Here is a 20,531-nt window from a genome sequence, read left to right on the forward strand (position 1 = left end):
TCAGAAACTTTTTGGGTATCATATTAGCATTCAAAAAAGTTTTGGATTTTGGAACATTTCAGATTTTGGATTTTCAGATTAGGGGTGCTCAACCTATAGTATTATCATTATTTCCACTTGGAGCTGAGGAAATAGATGCTTAGACAATAAATAGCTTGTCCCATGTCAATGAAAAAAAAATTGATTTGAACCAAGTTATAACTGAATCCAAAGCCTGTGGGTTGAGTTTTTTTTTTTTTTTTAAATCTACTCTAGACCAGTGGTTCTCAAGTATGGTCCCTAGAGTAGTAGTATCAACATCTCCTGAAAGTTTATTAGAAATATAAGTCCTTGGGCCTCACCCAAGTTCTATTGAATCAGAAATTCCTGGCACAGGGTCCGGCACTCTGGGATGTCTCCAGTCCTGCTGGTGATGCACACTCAAGTGTGAGTGCTGCTAATCTATACTAACTCTCCCCCAACAAGAGGTCCCCGGTAACTCGGCCTAGAAACCATGCTAACATAGGAACATGCCAAGACATGGTTACTGATTGACCCCTGACTGTGCCAAGCCCCTCCTGGTATTTCTGTGCCACCTGGCTCCTCCTCCAGGTACGCTTGGAACTTTAAGGATGCCTACAGGTTTGGAGGGTGGTGTGAAGGAATTTTTTAAAAGAAACAATTTCTCCAAGTCTTTCTTAATCTGGTTTGTCACCATCTGACCATTTATGTTTGATTTGCTCTGTGATTATGTTGACTGGCTGTCAGATTTTCACTGGTTACTGTGTCCTTGGTCATTTATTCCATCATATATTCAACAAATATTTATGGAGTGCCCTGTAAGTGACAGGCATGGTATGAAGTATTTGTGTTTGAAGAACAAGCTAGAGACAAACCTGCCAGCTGTCCCAGAACCTCCAGGGAGCAGACCACCACCAAGAAGTGGGAAAGGTGCTGCCTGATGTAGGCAAGGTTCTCTAGAGTTCTTAGGAGTTAGACTTCTTTTTTCCTGTCCCTGCCCAGGGTGCTGAGGGTATTCTCCAGCCTCTGTTCTGCCCAGTAAGAAGCCAGGCTCTGCCTATGAGCTCCCAGCCAGCCAGGCAAGAGAACAGGCAGTGAGTTTTGCTCATTTGCATTGCTTTTATTACGGCAAGAATAAAAGTAGATCACTTTCCACATTGTCCCCTGCTCTTGCCTACAGGGTGCTTGTCCTTGCTGGTGACGGTCCAACACACAGAGCGTTATGTCACTCTGTTTGCCTCTGTCGTCCTCAAATGTGACTATACAACCTCTGCCCAGCTCCAGGATGTGGTGGTGACATGGCGCTTCAAGTCCTTCTGCAAGGACCCCATCTTTGACTACTTCTCTGCCTGTAAGTGTCCTCCCCCTTCTTATTCTCTCCACTTCCCCAGCACCTCTGTGATGTTCTATGTCTGGGATCTAGAAATTATTTAGGATCCCAAATCCTCATAGTGAGAAGAAGCCACAAAGATGTAGTCCCTTCATTTCATAGATAAACTGTGCATAGGCTGACAAAATAACTTGTTCTAGGTCACATATAAGTTTATTTAAATTTTTTGTTTCACCTTGTTCTGAAAAGATTTAGGACAGCTCAGACATTAAGCAAAAGTAGAGCTAGTCCTGCTTCTTGGTCCACTCGTGGGTCAAGCCAGTCTGCTAAGCTGATGATGCCGACCTGTCTCCCATCACCCCAGGGCCTTAGAATGCAGATGAGAAAATTCCAACACCACTTAGGATGCAGGGCCTTAATGGTCATTTGTGAAGCCTCCTGCCCTTCCTCAGCCAGCCCTCCTGGCAAATGGCCATTCCTCAATGGTCTACACACTTGCAATGGTGAACAGCTTGGTTCCCCTGGCTGCCCCTTTGCAGTTGCCCCTCTCGGTACTACACAGCCCCTCCTATGTTCAGCCAAGTCCCACCTCTCAGTAACAGTGGCCTCACTCATCAGCTCTGCTGCCTGGAATCAGAATCCAGAGCCCCATAGTCAACCTGAGACAATGAATCTTTTGGAAATGTTGAGAATAGAAGTCGATGCCCTGTTTGGAGGAAGGAAATGCACTTTCTGAGATGAGGCAGAAGGAGCAGGAGGCATCAGCTTGCCATTTTTAGCTCTGGGGTATTTGAGCAGAACCACAAAATCTGACTGTTTGAGCCACTTACCAAACCAAAGCCACTTATCACCCCCAAAGACTCCTCTCTAAATTGAGGCTATTTCCTGGGGTTACTTTTAAAATGCTTGGGTTAAGTGGGGAGGAAGGGGACTAGCATAGCAGGCACTGGCTACCAGAAGATTTAATAGCTCTCAAAGCTCCTAATGGAAGGGCAGGTGGAGGAACACCGGGAACAGAGACTGGGGAAACTCTGAAAATGAGACTAGGGAAGTTGGGCTGGGAGATGAAGGATACAGCCAGAACTTGAAAAATAATGACCTGTAAGGGGGCTGGAGGCTCCTTGCTGAAAGTGGGGTTCTGCTATCACCTGTGGTTGAGTAACATCACCTGAGAATTTACTGGGCATCAAACGCTCAGATCGTATTCCAGACCTGCAGAATCAGAACTTTCTGTGTGACTTGAGTGTGTCTTCTCTCCTCAGCATACCAAGCAGCTTTATCCCTGGGCCAGGACCCCTCCAATGACTGCAATGATAATCAGAGGGAAGTTCGCATCGTGGCCCAGAGACGGGGACAGAATGAGCCAGTGCTGGGGGTGGATTATAGGCAGCGCAAGATTACCATCCAAAACCGTGAGTGTGGGGGAGGTACAAAGAAACTGGGGGTGGAGGGAGGAGCAGACTTGGGTCTGGCAGGCTGAGTCAGCATGGGATTTCCCAGTTACTTCTCCTCCTGGGCTCCTTGTTCACTCTCATTGAGGAAAATGCCAGATTCTTAGAATGTGCTGCATGGACGAAGGTCACTTTCCTGGAACGTGTTGACTAGATGTTCAACAGCTTTGGCTAAAGGTTTGGATGAAATGAGTTTCCTTGCTTTCCTGAGATTCAGGGCTAAAGTGTGGATCCAGTTCTTTTGATCCTTTCCACAAATTATTCTCAGGGTCTACACAAACCCCAGGTCCTTGAGTTCCTCTCGGGTCATTCTTGTTGCCCATCCAATGAAAACAGGGACTTGCAAGTAGGTGGCCACTTCGAGACCACTGTCCTCCAGTGAGAGCCGAAAGAGCACGGGACTCAGATACGAAACCCTGGTGAGAATCTCACTGCTTCTGCTCATTAGCTCAGTGACCAGCGACAGGTCAGTTATTATCCCTGGCTTTTTCCTTCATCGGAGAGTTGGGCATAATGTAATGGCTTTGTCTCCCCACATGTGATGTATAGGAGCTGGGTCTACAGCAGTTTTATTCTCTGTGCCCGGTGCGGGGAGCATAGCCAGATACCGGCGTGGCTGCCAATTCTGCACTTGGAAGGCACATGAACTTGGGCAAGCCCCTTTAAAATTTTTAACCTCAATTTCTATATAATGGGACTTGCCATAGTACCTATCTCAGAGATTTCTGAGGACTACGTGAGATTTTGTGTAAGCATCACTTAATATACACTGATTGTACAGTGAACATCAGTTATTCATCAGTACATTTTGTATGAATGGGTGCGTTAGCTCCCCATGCTCCTAACCTATGATCCAGAATTGCTGCACGGTATTCAGAGCCAATTTCAATGAGTGTTATGTGCTGTAGTAATTTTTTTCCTGATTAACAAAAGGGAAAATATACCCCGCAGGCCACTCAAGATGCCCATAGCTATATCCTGAAGAATCAGTGAATATTCAATGACCACTCAAAGGTAGATCATTTAAAGGTCAGTTTGACCATTGCTTCCAACTTTCTCTATAATTCTGAAATCTTATCCTTTTACATTCAACCTCTGATTTGCTCAAACCAGCCCTTGAGTTCTTGGCTTTAGGGAACCTTTGTCCTTCTTGAGTCTCTAAGTGCATCCTCAAAGATTCAAGGTGGCTTTACTTTCTCCAGAGCCCCAGCAGAATTAGTTCTGATCCAACCCCAAGTTTAAATCCTCTTTCATTAGCAACCCCCCTTTATAGTTTCCAAAGGACACAAGTCCCCTTGGATGACCATCCTTACTCTTTTGTCATGTTCTAAGTCAGAGCAGTACCTTCGGCACCTCCACTTCCTCACGCTGCCTCTTCCTCATTCCTACAGGAAAGCAGTCTTTCCCCTGGGTTTTATTTCTGCATCTGGGCTCATTGAGACTTCCTGGAGCCTTTGCTTTCTGATACTTCCATGGCTGTGTTTGTATCATTTGAGATGCCCTTGTCAAATCAGTTCTTGGGTCATCTAAAATATTAACCTATCTGAATGTCCTTATTATACTGACATCCCTTAAAAAAAATCTCTTTATCACTCCAATAAAAAGATGGAGCATATTTACAATACTTATCAAGCTTAAGGGGGGGCTTTCTCTTAAAGCACTTTCACTGTTCTTCCAAGTCTAGGGTGAGCTTGTTTATGGGAAAGGCAGTGGGTTTGGAAAATTGTGGGTAGGAAAAACATCATAGGCACTGACGTAAAAGAGAAGGAAACAGAAGTCAAAGTTTGCTCCAGTGTTGCATGACCTTGTGTTTTTGTTTCATTTCCTCAATAAATATCTCTTGACAAACAGACAATAAAGAATTGCAGATATGACCACCAACTAGGCCAGGGCAAATCTACAATGCTAAGTTCTTTGAGACTAGCCAATGTCCTTTTGACGGAGGGGGTAACAGCAGGTACTGCCATCATTCAGGAATGTGGAGCTGCTCTGCTACCTCTGACTGGCTTTTAAACCCTTCCAGGACAGAGAAGTCCTTGTTCCTCTTCAGATCTCCCACAGTGCCTGACGTGGTGTTGGGCCCAGGAAAGGTCTTTAGTGAATATTTGTCCAATTTGCTGAACTTCAATGTGTATGTTAATATTTATTGTCACAGGGGGGGCAGAGTATTCAGTGCTCATGAGAACTTCAATTCTTTTCTTGGGTAACTGACTCTTAAAATATTGGCATTTCATTCATACTGCTTCAAGTTCGTCTCATAATCAGTCCTTTCAAGATCCAGAGATACTTGCTCATCTCTAATGAGGTGTCCAGGCCAGAGAGTTTTTTTCTGGTTTGGAGAGTCCAGTAGAACTATGTTTGGGAGCACTAGATTTGAGGGCGGAGAGACATGGGTTTGAACCCATCTCTGCTAAGCACCTTCTGCACATTATTTGGCCAACTCCCTGACCTATTTATGTTTCATTTTCTCATCTTAAAATGCAGTGAAATTCCTACACATCAGGTAGGATTAGATTGAAAGTAAGCAAAAGCCCAAAATATTAGTGACTTAAGGAATGAAGAAGTTTGTTTCTCTCTGATGTACAAAATCAGAAGTATATAGCCCAGGCCTAATGTGGTCTTGTTCCATTAAGTCCTCAGGGACACAACTTCCTTCCGGCTCAGCAAGAAGGTCATCTTCTTCCTCCTAGCCCAAGATGGAGCTGTAAACATTTGTTCTTCAGATGTATTAGTCCATTTATCTATTGCTATAAAAAATGCTAAAGCTGGGTAATTTGTAAAGAAAATAGTTTTATTTATTTAACTCCTCATTTTGGAGGCTGAAAGTTCAGGATCAAGATCGATGGTTCTGTCAGTTTGGTCTTGGCAAAGGCCGCCTTGGCTGGATGGAGGATGACCTCATGGTAGGAGTGTGTGTTAGAGGCAGAGATCACATGGTAAAATAGGAAACCAGAAAGCCAAGCGAGCCAGGCTTGCTCTTTTATAACAGTCCACTGTCTTGGGAACTAACTGAGGTCCTACAAAAACAATGTTAATCTCCTTTCAGATTAACATTGCAATAAGCTCACCTCTTATAGGTTCCACTATCTTCCAACATCGCTACACAGAGGACCATGCTTCCAACATAGGAAACTTGGGGGACACCCTCAAACTCTATCCAAACCATAGCACCAGATAACAGAGTAGAGAGGAAAAGATAAATGGGAAAAGGGGGGAAAAAGTGTTCTCAAGCTGTTTGAAGCCATTATGTGACACTTCTGATTGCATTTTATTGGCCATAACTGAATCACTTCTGCACGTCCATCTGTAAGAAAGAATGGAAAACACTTACCTTATTTTGGATACCCCCTATTTTGTGCTGCTATTATCAGAACACCTGAAACTGATTAATCTATAATAAGTAGAAATGTGTTGGTTTACAGTTCTGAAGGCTGAGAAATCTGGTGATGGTCTTATTGCTGTATCATCACACAGCAGAAGGTGAGAGCGTGAGAGGGTCCCAGACTTACCCCTTTGTAATCCCACCCATGAGGGTGGAGCCCTCGTGGCCCAGTCACTTTTTAAAGGCCCTACCTCTTAATACTGTTTTACAAGGCAATTGAATTGTGGCATGAGTTCTGAAGGGCCAGACACTCAAATCACAGCAGCTGCACATATGGCCAAAAATTCAATTCTATGAAGGGAAGCATATATGCTGGGAGTCAAGGTGTAATTTCTGCCTCACCCACTTACAGGGTCTCAGTGAGAATTGAGTGAGGCCATGTATGCAGAATCCTTGTGACGTGCCTCGTGGTAGGCTCAGGGGTAATAAACTCCACCATCATTATACTGTTTGGAGAAGGAGGAAGGTCTCAGAGGAAGGAACTGATACCCATTTACCAGGGCTCCTGAGGATGTGGAAGGATAATGCTGGGGTCTTGAAGCTACCGTGGGTCTGAAACCAGTGCCTGTCTACTGGCACTTTCTCCTTCTTTCCCATGTAGGAGCTGATCTTGTGATTAACGAAGTGATGTGGTGGGATCATGGAGTGTATTATTGCACCATTGAGGCCCCAGGGGACACATCAGGAGACCCTGATAAGGAGGTGAAGCTCATCGTCCTTCGTAAGTGCTGCTAGAATTTTCTGCTTGACTAACCCACCACTGTGACACTTTTACCCAGGGGAAAACAACAACAACAACAAAAACAGAAATGAACCTGTTATTGTCATTGGATTATGAACCTCTGAAGTTCCCTTATCAAAGCTAAACCTAGGGGCTAGGGCTGTAGCTCAGTGGCAAAGCGCTTGCCTAGCATGTGGGAGGCACTGGTTCAATCCTCAGCACCATATAAAGAATAAATTCATAAGTGAAATAAACCTATGTTTCCAGCATAGTGCTCCACTTTACCATGTGGGTCAAGAGCTGTGTTTGCTTAGACCTCTAGAGTGTTAGAACAGGTGGCATTCTGCTGAATATCCAGTACACTGCTGCTCGTCTTCTCCCCTGCAGACTGGCTGACAGTGATCTTCATCATTCTGGGAGCACTGGTCCTCTTCATGCTGATTGGAGTGTGCTGGTGCCAGTGCTGTCCTCAGTATTGCTGCTGCTACATCCGTTGTCCCTGCTGTCCTACCCGTTGCTGCTGTCCTGAGGAAGGTGAGAGGGGACAGACCAGCAGTGAGATGGGGGTGGGATGCTCAGCACTCCAAGTAGATGGGCTTCCCATGCCAAGGTCAAGGCCCTGGGATCTTCCTGTTCCCCTCTCTGCATTCTCCCATCACAGGCCCAGAGGACATGAGCCTCAGCCTTGTAAATGATGCTTAGGGAAGCTGTAGAGCCTTGCAGAAGGTGGCTGATAAGGGGATTTCTGCCTGTCCACCTCTTACTCTGCCTAAAGCCCCTTTCATATACCTCTGTGTACCGGTGGCATTTCCTCAGTGTCCCTGATTATCCTGTGCTACAGGCTTTGCTCCCAGAACTGACCTTGCTTGGGCATGAGGAATCTAGAGGCAGCGGTGTGAGAGAAGGCTACCTGTAAAGGAAAAAACAAAAACCACTTAGCACACTTCTGATGCCAGATGTGGAACGTGGTTCCTTCCCCCCATACCACGCAGTTCTCCAGCAGACACCAATTTAACTCCCTTCTGACTCTGTCTCCCTGGAGGTAGCAAATATCCCCAGGTTAAGAGTTCAGTCCTACAACTGCTCCCCAGGTCTGATGGCACTTGCAAGTAATAGGATGTCACCTATTCTTCTGACCAGCTGACTATAAATTGGGATTTCCCCCACCCACCTCCTTGGGCTCTATTCATTTGCTAGAGTGGCTTGCATAACCCAGGGAAACACTTCATTTACATTTACCCATTTATTACAAAGCATATTTAATGAACAGCCAAAGAAAATGAACAACGAAAGAAAGAGACACATAGCGCAAGGATTGTGGAAGGGGACATGGAGCTTCCTTACTGTTTCCAGGTGCACGAAGTGTATTCTAAACAATTCAGTTTACCCAGCAGCTTCCTGGACCCAGTCCTTGGGGGTTTTTAATGGAGGCTTTATTATAGATGCTTGATTGGTTAAATCACTGGCCACTGTGATCAACTCAACATTCAGCTCTTCTCCCCTCCCAGGAGGCTGGGAGTTGGATAGAGCTGAAAGTTCAACCCTCTGATCATGCATTGGTCTGAAGCTATCAAGAGGCCCCTGGCCACCAGTCATCTCACTGACATACAGAAAACTCACTACTCTGGAAGTTCCAAGGATTTTAGGAGCTTATGTCAGAAACCAGAGGCAGAGTTCAAATATGTATTTCTTATTCTATTATAGTTTCATGGTGCTCCTTCAAGATGATTGAAATAACAGGAGAAAGGTCTTAAGAGCAGTGATTCTCAAACAAGCTCACGTTAGAATGGAGTGGAGGTTTCTTCACAGTGAACTGCTGGCCCCACCCCCAGAGTTTCTGACCCAGTGGATCTGGAGTAAGGCTCAAGAATTTGTATTTCTCAAAAGTTCCCGGGTGATATAAGGCTGCTGATCTGGGAGTTATTTCTTTCCCTCCATGTGTTAGGGGCAGGGAAGAGGGAGCAAAATATCTTGTTCTTACTTTGGTCTTTCTTAGGACTAAAATTTGATTCTTTAAAACAACTACAACATGCCCTCAAAAATTTGGCTGCAGAATACTTGGTAAAGGTGAAAGAATAAAAAGTTATAATGTGAAGATCTTTTCTTAGTGAATGGAAAGGAGTAGAATCAACTGCTTTAAATGAAAAGAATTATTTGAAAATGATATTTCCTATTCCTGATCATGTAAATAAAGTACCACATTGTGGAGTATTTGGAAAATTCAGGAAAATGTAGACTAATCTGAGCACCCAGAGATAGCCACTTTTATCATTTTAGTTCATTTGAAAGTAAAGGCTTTAAAGGCAAATACAGAATTGCCCAGTAAGATAGAAACAAAACCTAACCTGCAAGGTCAAAAAGGTCATGGGTCATTGTTTCAGGCCTGTGCTCCAAAGTTACTGTCTTACAGGAAAAGAGAACTAACTTTTGTTGGGCGACTATAATGCATATGTCCTTTGTATATATTTCCTCCCAACAACCCTAGAAGTCAGATGTCATCACTGTTTAACAGATGAGGGGACTGAAAGTCGGAGAATTCTCACAGCTAGCAAGTAGCAGTGGCAGTGCAGTGTTCAATCCATGTGCATCTGGCTGTGAGTGTCTGTGTGTCCCACAACAGGGGCTGCCTCTGCCTCTGTGGGTATGTCACCCTGGGACAGACTGAGACAACATGAACTCCTTAAAGAGGAGCTTCAGGGAGAGAGCCCATGGAGAAGTCACAGTTGCTGCATAGTTTTATGTGAGATGGGAGGAGAAAAGCTCTCAGGTTGCCTTCCTAGAATCCCTAAGCCTGTGGAGCATTAAAAATGGGCAGAACTAGGGACAAACCGAGCACAGATGATAAATGCATCCAACCAGTGAACTGATTAAACAGAGGTTCCGGCAGAGAATAGTTTCTCTAAGTGGTTGGAGTTCATTGAAAAGGACTGGTCAAAGGAAGAAGTGCAGGCCACAAATAAAGATCCCAGGGCTTGAGCGGATGAGGTCACTTCCAGAGTACGTCACTAGGGCACACTGTCCTGAGAACTTTGGTGACAAGAGGAGAATTGCGTGGAGGGGAAGGAATTATTCACGAAGGCTCTCTGATGGGGGAAGCGGGTATAGACTAAGGTCACTCTAAGCATGTTTGTAAGTAAAGAACCAAGACCAACCACAAGGAAGGGAGAGATCACTGAGGGTGATGGCGCTATGGTGGCAGGGGTGGGGGCGGGGAGTGGTGGCAGGCCTATAGGGAAAGAACTCGCCTTAGAAAGGGAAGGGAGGGAGGCATCCTGACCTCTGAAAAGGCAGAGGAAGTCATTAAATGTGGAGGCTGACTCGGGTACAAGGGAGGAAGCTGACCCAGCTCGTGTCAGCCTGTCTTGATTTCCCCAAGTCAAAGCACTACACACAGAAGGGACTCCGGGAAGGATGCCCGTGGTGTCCTGGAACTTCTCTAACCACAGCCTGGCTTCCCAAAATGTGAGCCACCTTCCTGTAAGAGGTAAAAGTAGAGAGGAGAACAATGAAAGTGACACCCAATTTTAATAGCCTATGATTATCCACTGAGCACGGTAAACAACCCTCAGTAGGACTCACAGATGAAAGTTCTTGAAATGGAGTCTTTTTTTTTTTTTTTTTTCCATGAGAACTGGAGAAACAGCTTCTCAGTCCCTAGGTCGGTTACTGGCTCTGTTCCGCAGAGAACCTCCAGGCACACCCCAGAGCAGGGCTAGTTCCTTGTCCTCAACAGCCATGATGTCACCAGCTGAAAGTTCATGGGGGAGGGAAGCCCTGAGAAGTGGAGGATGTTGAGGGTGCTGCTGGAGAGGAGGGAGTGCGTGCGTGGTGGACAGATAACCTAGGAAAACCCAGTTGGGGGGAGGGCCATCTGAAGCAGTGGCCCGATTGGGTACAAGGAGCATGGCTGGTGGTTCCCCAAGGCTAAAATGACAAGAGTTCAGGGGGCCTAGGGATTCCAGGAAGCTCTTGAGAATGTCGCTGAGAAGACTGGCTGGTCAAAGTAGGGGAGACCGGTAGTTTGGGAAAAAAAAAAAAAAAAGGACTGAGTCCCCATGATTAAAAGGAAGACAAAGAAAGGGGATGGTAAGGACTGGTAACCAGTTTACGGGGAAAGTGAAGTTAGGGGTCTCAAGGGCACGAGTTTACACGGTGAGGCATACAGAGGACACCTGCTGGAGGGGAGGGAACGTGCTGGTCTCTGTAGGAGGGTGAGGTGTTGAGTGTCACTTCTGCCACACAGGGGATGTCTTAAAGAATGTGCCCTGAGCCTGGTGTGGTGGTTCAGGCTGTCATTCCAGCTCCACGGGAGACTGAGGCAGGAGGATTGCAAGTTCAAGGCCAGCCTGGGCAATTTAGCAACAAGACTCTGTCTTAAAATAAAAAAGGACTGGGGATGTAGCTCAATGGCAGAATGCCCTGGGTTTATTCCCCAGTACTGAGAACTGAGATTTTTAAAAGATAGGAAGAGGGGAAAAAAAAGGGAAAAGAGTACAACTTATCTTTTCCTCAGAGATAAAGATTAATATGCCTTTGGTGGTTTAGTCTCCTGTGAGTTCTATGGCAAAAGAAGCAGTTTATCTCCAGGTGTGGAGGCGCACACCTGTAATCCCAGCAGCTCAGGAGGCTGAGGCAGGAGGATCATGAGTCCAAAGCCAGCCTCAGAAAAAAACAAGGCGCTAAGCAACTCAGAGAGACCCTGTCTCTAAATAAAATACAAAACAGGGCTGGGGATGTGGTTCAGGGGTCGAGTGCTCCTGAGTTCAATCCCCAGCACCTCCCCCTCAAAAGAAGCAGTTTATTATAACAATTTATTATAACAATGAGAGCCCCTGTCTATTGACCATCTGTCTTCTGTGTTATGCATTTGATGTGTATTGCCTCATTTAACCTCAACAACCTTGTGAACGATTATCACCTCCAGCTCACAGATGAAGAGAGTGAGCACAGAGACTGGAAATTCACTCAAAGTCCCACAGTTAGTACATGCTCAGAGGCAAATTGAAGTCCATGAGACCCTCAAAGCCTATATTTAAGGAAACCTATCCCTGAGGGTCCTTCTCTCCAAGTGTAGTTGAGGCTCCTTAGCAGTCACCTCTAAGGTGACTCCCAGCGTGTGTTTGTTGAAAACACATGCTTTCTTGCCTTCTGTTAGACTAACTGAAGGAAAGTCTCCAGGAGTGGGACCCAAGGAAGTTGCCAAATTCGGGAACATCTGAAAGAAGCCAGGATTCAGTTAAAGCAGTGGCGGTAGGCAGGGCTGTTCCCAAGGGAATCAATCAGATGTCCCCAGGCCTTAGGGGCAGAAGCTAGTTGAACTACGTCTTTAAAGTTGTGGAGTTGAGTTAGAGAGTTGTAAACTGAAGAGGTTCTCCTGGGGAAGGTTTATTGATTTCATCAAAGAAAATAAAAGAGCCTAGGGACACTGTGGTGCAGCAATAAATAGGCTTGAGCATCCGAGAGTCACAGGTTCACACCCTGATTCTGCTGGTCACTGTGGGACCTTGGACTGGGAAGGCCTCCTCTCCCAGCCCAACTTCCTTGTCTGAGTCCCACATTAAGAGATTTCTCAGAGGATTAGCTAGTTTATGTAAAATGGCCAGGTGTGGTGAGCAAAAAGCATTGTGCTTGTCCATGATGGCCGGTAGAGGGAGCCAGGGGGAAGGCACCTGTTAGCAAGAGGCAAAGTGCTTACTTTGTGGACTTCTCCTCTGCCAGGGTGGAGGGCTGTCAGTTGGCATAAAGGCGTGGCAGCTGAATGAGCTACTTAAAGTTTGCATCCTATTTCCTTCAGGCTGGGCCGTGACTCACCATCAGGGCTGGAGCTGCAGACACTTGTGGGGGCTCTGCTGCCACCACTTCCTGTTGTGTTGGAAGTTTGCTTCTCACTGGAGCCTCCAGGTGGCCCTCCAGATGGCCCCTTGGCCACTGGCCTCAGCAGACCTCCTACTCTGTGTAGCGGGGGTCTAGAGTGCCTGCCTTCTGCTCCCTCCTGCTGTTCTGTGAGGAAGGCTCAGGCAGAGCCGTGCTATTCTCAGGGTGGTCCCAAGGTCTGGTGAATTGAGCGGGCATTGAGAGTACCAGGCTACGGGATCTGTCATGGTTCAGAGGCCAAGTATAACATGCAAGTATGTGTTCATGCGTGAATAGGCAGAGACTTTAGGAGTCATGCAGTGCTCAGCTACACTACCTCAAAATAGAGATTTGTGAACAAAACAAACAAATACTTTTATTTTTAACTTGTACTCATTGTAGGTTGTGTGCTTCAGACCAGCTGCATGTGGAGTGACTTTTCTATGGACCCCTTGTGCTGCTTTTTTGCACTCTTTTCTTTGCCCTGAAAAGGAGTGGTATTTCCCTTCCCCCTTCCTAACCCCACTCTATCCCTTAGAGATTTCCCCTAATTAGGGGAAACCCCAATACTTCATAAAGTGCGGAGAAGAGTAGAAAAGAATTGCTGGAATCTACTTCAGTTTTTGCACGCTAGGGCCTTTCTCCCATGGCGCTCACCCATGGCACCCTCTTGCAGAAACACCTCTGGGCTTCATGCCCTTCCCTTTGCTCCCATCAATGGACAGCCCTAAGCTTGCCTAGCTGGCAGACCTAAGGAGCCCCTAAGCCCTGACTTACAGCTTCCTCTAAGACCTTTGCATCTGTACCTTTTATTTCTGGCCTGTGGCTTCTGGTTTTGCTGCCTGTGATCTGAGATGTGATTGTGAGCTAGTATCTGTGTATATATCTATGCACTTCAGGTGGTCTGGGAGTGGGCAGGATGAGGAAGTATTTTTGAGGCTAGGAAGTTGAGTTTGAAGAGTACACTTTCCTGGGGTGCAGAGGTTATAGTCTTGTCTACAGGAAATTTATTCCCAGCTCCTTGCCAGAAACATGGGTGACTTGCTACGCCCTTAACTCTTACTCCCATGCAAGATGGTGAGAATGGACACTGGAGGAGAGAAGCTGGCCTCGTGGCAAGACTATTAGGTGGACAGAAGTGAAGTGGTAGGTGTGGGGCCTTCCCTGGCTGAGGGTCTGCATTTCTCCTTCTTCCCCTGCAGCCCTGGCCCGCCACCGCTACATGAAGCAGGCTCAGGTCCTAGGTCCTCAGATGTTGGAAAAACCCCTGTACTGGGGGGCGGACAGGAGCTCCCAGGTTTCATCTTATGCAATGAACCCGCTGCTGCAGCGAGGTAAACCTTGCCAGAGTCTTGGGAGGGGGAGGACAGAGGGTAAGGGTAGGACCATGGGTGCATCTGGGCCTCCATGACCAATATGGGAGGTGTGTATGATTGAGGATGGGAAGGAGTGGAATCAAGCTAAATAATGTGACTTTTGATATCCTGATTTCAAGGTATTTATTTTGAGCCAGTAGTTCTGCATGTTCTGTCCTTGTTTCCATTCAGATTTGTCCTTACGGTCCAGCCTCCCACAGATGCCAATGACCCAGACCACCACTCACCCTCCTATCACCAATGGTGTCCTGGAATATTTGGAAAAAGAGCTGCGGAACCTCAACCCAGCCCAACCTCTGCCCACTAACCTCAAAGCCAGGTCTGGCCATCCCTGCAGCATGCTGTCCTCCCTGGGTTCTGAGGTTGTGGAACGCAGGATCATCCACCTGCCCCCACTGATCAGAGACCCATCCTCCTTGGGGAGGACCAGCGATTCTTCACATCAGCTGTGGCACACCCCAATTTCCTCCAGACCCTGGGATCTGAGGGAGGGGAGAAGGCAGCACCATTACTCTGATTTCCACCAGGAGCTCCAGGACTGGGGTCCAAAACCCTGGGCACTGGGGAGAAGAGAGCTGGACCACCCAGGGAGTGGAAGGCGCCACCATTCCAGGCGGAATGGGTCACCCACGCCACCCTGGTCAGACAGGGACAGCCTGAGCGATGGCTTCTCGTCCAGTGAGGCCTGCTGGCAGCCCAGCCACCCGCCTCCCAGGAGCCACTGGGAGAGGCCAAGCAGGCGCAGGCCCCGGGAGAGTGTCCCTAGACGCGGGAGACGCAGGGCCAGCAGCTGCTCCCCGCCACCGCCCTCTGGACTCAGCTCTGGGAGCTCAGAGGAGGAGAAGGAGAGGCCGCCCCGCAGCTGGGGAAGCCGCCGCCACCGCTCGCAGTCCCCGAATTGGCCAGAGGAGAAGCCACCCAGCTACCGCTCGCTGGATGTCACTGCAGGCAAGAATGGCAGGAAAAAAGGGAGTGTGGAGAGGCGCTCGGTGAGCCTGGGGCATCCTGCTGAGGGTTGGGCGTGGGCAGAGGACCCCTCCAGCTAGGACTGGCTGAGACTGGCACGGGCGCCTCCTGCTGGTGAGCCGCCTGTCAGTGCGGGGTGCAGGGGGAGGCTCCCAGCTTGCAAGGGCTTCTGGGCCCCATCACTCCTGCTCACCTGGTCCTGTGAGGCAGGTACAGTAGGGTCCTCCTGTTTCTCAGGTGAGGAGATGAGGCTGAAATGATTTGCAGCCTGCGGGTGGGGATGCAGGCCTAGGCCTTGGCCCTAAGCCTTTACCTTCCTTTTTTTTTTCTTCTTCTTCAAGGTTTTGCCTCCTGTCACAGCTGCCTGGCTTTGCTTAGAACCCTTATTTTCATACCCCAAATTAGAACATGCAGGGGGCTTGAGGATGTTTGTCGATTCAGCATGCAAAGCCCATGTATATGTGAGGATGAGGCCTCTCATACACCCCTGGGAAGGTGTCGTTAAACTGATACACAAATCCTGGTGTCCCCAATATGGCTCAAAACTTTAGGGTATGTGAACAGACAAGGTGTCAGAGGGTCTTCACCCCAAAAAGGGAACATAGGAAGACACAGGCTTTTGGGGTCTCCAAATATAGATCTTCTTTTTTAAAAGATCATTATATGATTAATACACGCAAATGACAGTCTCCCTTTAATACTGCTAATTGTTGCCATCACTCAAAACAAACAATTAATGAACTTCTGAGAAACAACTTTCAGGCTGCCATGAAAATCTTTTTTTTTCTATTCAACAAGATCATTTTCTCTTTTGCTTCTGTTGAGCTAGTCAAAGGGAACTGTAGACAGCTCTAAGGAAGTTCCCAAAGAGTAGAGGGATATTATCAGAAAAGTGTTGTCTCTTGTGGGCTTTGAAGGATACATCTTTCATTTGGAAATGTTTTTGTTTTTGTTTTTTTAAATCCATCATGCATAGTGTGTGCCAAGGAGCAGGCCCACTTTCTAGAGCAAATCTTGGTTAGAGAGCAATTTTTGAGGCAAGAATAAAGACCAATAGGCATTTCTGAAATAATAGAAGTTGTGACATATTCTCCCCAAGTAGCCCATGAGAGACCAAGATCAGCAAGCGTGGAAATAGCTGGGGTATGCAACTGGACATCTTATGCAACACCTCCTTGCATCCACACAGCAATCTGAGTTCAAGCAAGACTACGATTTTCTGACAATTACTCTGCTCTGGGAACTTCTCTCATAATCCTTTGACTAGCATAACAGAAGCAAAAGAGAGTAGTGTTTTCACAGTGATCCTCACTTGCAGGTGGCACAGCTATTCTTCCATGTTAGCATTAAGAAAATTAAATCCTGAAAGAAAGTGCAGAATTAGTCAAAGCTGGGACAACTATAGTTACTTTCTTCATATAGTAACTAAATATGTCTTTTCATTTTAACAGAAAAAAATGTAATTTTTTAAAAGTTTTGGCCCAAGATCGGAACTCTACTTTCTCCTAAGTTAAATCTTTAAGTTAAATTATATGACTTGTAAGTGAGAGAAGTGTTCCAAACACTGGAGTAAATCCTTTCCAAGTCCTATTTCATTTAATCCTCACAACAACCATGTGAAGCTCAGAGAAGTCGAGTAACATGCCCAAAGCCAAAGAGCCAATAAGAGTGAAGCCAAAGTTTAACTCCCCTCTGACTCTCAAGCCTGTGCATTTTTCAGTAACTCATACTGCCTCCTTAGAAAAAGGATCACTTAGAACAGTATGTTATAGGACAGATCCCTCCCCCAAGAGGACTTCTCCTTTGCACACCATGTATGATGGATCGTTTTTTTTTAGTCACAATAGAACACACACTTCCAAATGAAAGGCATACCCTTCAGAGCGCACAAGAGACTAACTTTCTTAAAATATCCCTCTACTCTGGGAACTTCCCTAAAAGCCGTTCACAGTTCCCTTTGACTATCTAAATAAAAGTCAATGAGAAAAAAAGGTTTTGGTCAAATAGAAAAAAGATTGGGAAAGGTTGGGAAGAATGACATTTTCTAGTGACGTTATTTCTTCCTAATTTTCTGGAAGTATCACAGCTTCCTTTATCCTCAAGACGTATACAGCAATAATTTTACCATGAGTCAACCAAATTTTCAACCATAAAGTCATTTTTGAGAGGCAAAGTGTTTTTTTCAAGGTCATTTAAAAAAGTTCCATTGTTTGGGGTGTCTTTGAATTTGTTTCCCAAAGAGTTACCACTTGACCACATTCAACATATTCTGACAGTCCCCAGAGGCGGAGAGACAAAGCTGGATTGGTGGATTGATTATTTTGAAGGGCCAGTGTTTGTTTTATTTATAGCTTGAATTTAGAATGCCTTTAGTGGGGCCAAAAGTCTTCAGGTCAAAGTCTTTCTCTCCCCCTCTTTCCTTGGTGGGTCTGGGTGCTCCCCACAAAGGTTATCTTCCTAGCTTAGCAGCTTGCAGCTAAATTCAGACATTATAGTACTGTTAGGCCACTAGATGGTGATCTTTGATCATGTGTCACCTGAAATTTGCTTAATTTATAGAATTAATCGTATGTATCACTATTTTCTTAAGTCAGACTTTAGCTCTTACAGCATTACCATAACTGCAACAAAACATTGATTAAAAAAGTCTTCATAGAAATAGCAATTAAACTAAATATTTTGGGCTTACATGGAACTTTCTCTTTCAAGAGTAATGTTTAAGAAACAGAAACCTGGCTATTGGACATGTAATCTCATTGTACCTGAAATACATGAGAACTGTTCTCTGCACAGTACCCAGGAGAAGATGGATCTCCTACCCCACTACAGTTCAGAGATCACGTCCACCAAAACTACACTCTCTGAAGTAGAAAAGCAGAAACTTTAAGCTTTTTACTCTAGAGATTACAGACTGAATGGTCCCTGTGTTCTGGCCTCCTTAAAATTGATGATATTTCTCTTCACTCTTACCCTAATAGAAAGGGTTTCCAAAGGAATTTTGGGGTTGTTCCAAACTTGACTCACACTTATCTGTTCTAATACCAAGAGAAAACTACCATGTTTTTCTCTCTGGGTTAACCTCATATTTTCTGTAAACAATCCCAGCTTTTTTTCTTTTTGTCTTTGACTTTTTGATTTAATAAAATATTACATTAGAATTTTTATAGCTTAAATCTACTTTAAATAAAATATCTACTCCTTCAACTTTCTAGGTCTTCCTTTAACAGGTTCCTTTTGCCCCATTTCATTGTTTTCCTCTCTCAGAGAATATTCATCCCAGAAGATTTTGATTTAAAAGCATGTCCCCTAAAACTCACTTTCCTAATAAATTGGAAACAGGCTTTTTACAGCAACACGAATGTCATACATATATGATACCTTTGCAATAGTATATTATAGGACAGATCCCTTATCTCCCTATTTCAAATAAGATGAAGACTTACATGCTCATAGATTATAACTATAGATGTTTGAAAGTGATCTCTACAATACATAATTAGAGAAATATATTAGAGAAATGTGAGAAACATAAACCATAGTTCCTCCTCTCATTCAACATGTAGAAAAAGCTCCAAGACCAAGTGGAATAACTTTTGAAGAAAAGACACTGAGAGCTGGGGTTGTGGCTCAGTGGCAGAGCCCTGGCCTAGCATGTGTGAGGCACTGGGTTCGATTTTCAGCACCACATATAAAGAAATAAAATAAAGGTCCATTGGCAACTAAAAATATATTTTTTAAAAAAAGAAATGAAAAGCCACAGAGTTTGGTCAGGAAGAGGTAGTGATTTTTGAAAAATAACTCCAGAAAAATACTAAGGTATGAAGCTAAACATTTTAGAAAAGGGTGGAAGAAATGATTCAGGAGATACACATAGGAAGAGGAGACTACCTCCACAATGAGTGGGAGAGAGATATTGATGAATGGAACAGGGTATCTTTTTCTTTCTTTTTTTTTTTTTTTTAAGTCTACAAGAGACTTGAAAATGTTTGAAAAACAGTAAGCAGGAGGCAGAGTGAATAAGACTCAGAACTTTTCAGAAATAAACATTGTGTGAGGGAGACTATAAAGAAGGAGGAAAACAGAGAAGGTTAAGCCTGGGGAAGGAGACTGACTCCATGAAGAGTCAACAGTTTTCTTCAGGTTCAGATCTGCAGTACCAGCAGCCCACACTCACTCGGTTGTGCACCAGCGCACCGTGTATGTTGTTTGCACAGACAGTGGATCACAGCTGACTGGATTGCTTTGTGTTCTTCTCTTCCTCAGGAGAAAGACAGCTCCCATAGTGGAAGGAGTGTGATCATTTAATCCCCAGGCACGGCACCACTTCTGTGGCTCCATCTCTGCTCCTGTGTGTCATCAGTATCACCCAGGTTCCCAGCTGACTTGGGGGCAGGGGACACTGCAAGTCTGCCACCAACAGCTTTGGCTTAGATTCTGAGAATCAAATAGAGGAATTTTAAAAACAAGAGTTTGAGGAATCGATGACTAGTTTTAGCCTTGGTCTATGCTCTCTGCATAATTTGTACCGTCTTTGATCCGTAGCGGACCCTAGCTGGTTCCCTCGGGAACATAGTAGCCTGAGTCTTCAAGTAGGTTACAGTGCTAAGGACCGGGGCCATTCTCAAACTGAGATCTCAGGAATCTTTAAGAAGAGATTAAAAGTGCTTTAGGAACAGGAAATCCAGAGTAATGGGGGAGAAATTCCCATGGGAACTTGTCTCCCTCTATTGTAGATCTTGGATATCTTGGATATTGTAGACCTTCCATGTTTGGAGTCTGGCTTCCTGCTCCCATCTCCACTCCTGAGGACTCCTGAATTTCCACTCCAAAATAGTCCAGAGATTCTATAGCTGTGAGTCCTTTCTCAGGCAGTTTATTGACATGTAGAAAAATCACAAGGAGCAGTTTTGCACAAACCTTATTCCTGTCTTCTTTTCTTGCTCATTCCCCCTCTACATCTAATTTATATTTTCTTATATATTATGTATCCATTAAAATCACTTTAAGTGTTTCTTTGTAACCACACAGTCTAAATAAATAAGTAAAGTGTACTGGGCTGAGGATTCTGCCTCTTATAAATATCTGCTTTTATACTTTGGTATCCTTAATTACAGTAGCTCATTCTTCTCCCTGAATCTAATGGAGTCATGGATAACCTCAGGCAAGGGGACCCGTTGGGAGTCCTGCCAAACAACCATGGGATGCCCTCTCCTTCCCTCCTGGACCAGAGACTCCTTTTCTCCTGAGGTGAGATTCTAAAGTGAGTCTGAGGAGCCAATAAGAGAGGCCCAGGTAAAGAAGATGACTCAATCAGGGAAGCTGAACTGTTTCCTGAGGCCCAAGGCTCTTCTTCCTTGCCCAGAGACAGTAGGGCCGACTGGTAGAACCAGGAAAAGAAACCTGTCACAGCTAGCAACCTGGTCCTAGAAGCTGTTTTGTGGAACCAAGACTC

General features: G+C 45.4%; 1 protein-coding gene across 5 annotated transcripts in view; it reads left to right on the forward strand.

Moving 5' to 3' along the window:
• Ildr1 (immunoglobulin like domain containing receptor 1) overlaps window positions 1-20,130 on the forward strand; it is a 32,639-nt gene extending 12,509 nt beyond the window's left edge. Inside the window, exons 2-8 of one of the 5 annotated variants that reach the window (XM_078044133.1) lie at window positions 1,181-1,351; window positions 2,593-2,742; window positions 6,765-6,884; window positions 7,272-7,418; window positions 13,940-14,071; window positions 14,285-15,102; window positions 15,421-18,237. In XM_078044133.1, the coding sequence (XP_077900259.1) occupies window positions 1,181-1,351; window positions 2,593-2,742; window positions 6,765-6,884; window positions 7,272-7,418; window positions 13,940-14,071; window positions 14,285-15,102; window positions 15,421-15,630 (1,748 nt within the window). In that variant the 3' untranslated portion in view covers window positions 15,631-18,237. Of the gene's footprint in view, window positions 1-1,180; window positions 1,352-2,592; window positions 2,743-6,764; window positions 6,885-7,271; window positions 7,419-13,939; window positions 14,072-14,284; window positions 15,103-15,420; window positions 18,238-19,342 lie in introns of those variants that run through there. The other 4 variants (XM_005327657.4, XM_078044135.1, XM_078044134.1 and 1 more) reach the window with 4 other exon arrangements.
• The last annotated feature ends 401 nt before the right edge of the window (window positions 20,131-20,531 follow it).

Source organism: Ictidomys tridecemlineatus, chromosome 3 (genome assembly GCF_052094955.1).
Source record: "Ictidomys tridecemlineatus isolate mIctTri1 chromosome 3, mIctTri1.hap1, whole genome shotgun sequence".
Lineage (NCBI taxonomy): Eukaryota > Metazoa > Chordata > Mammalia > Rodentia > Sciuridae > Ictidomys > Ictidomys tridecemlineatus.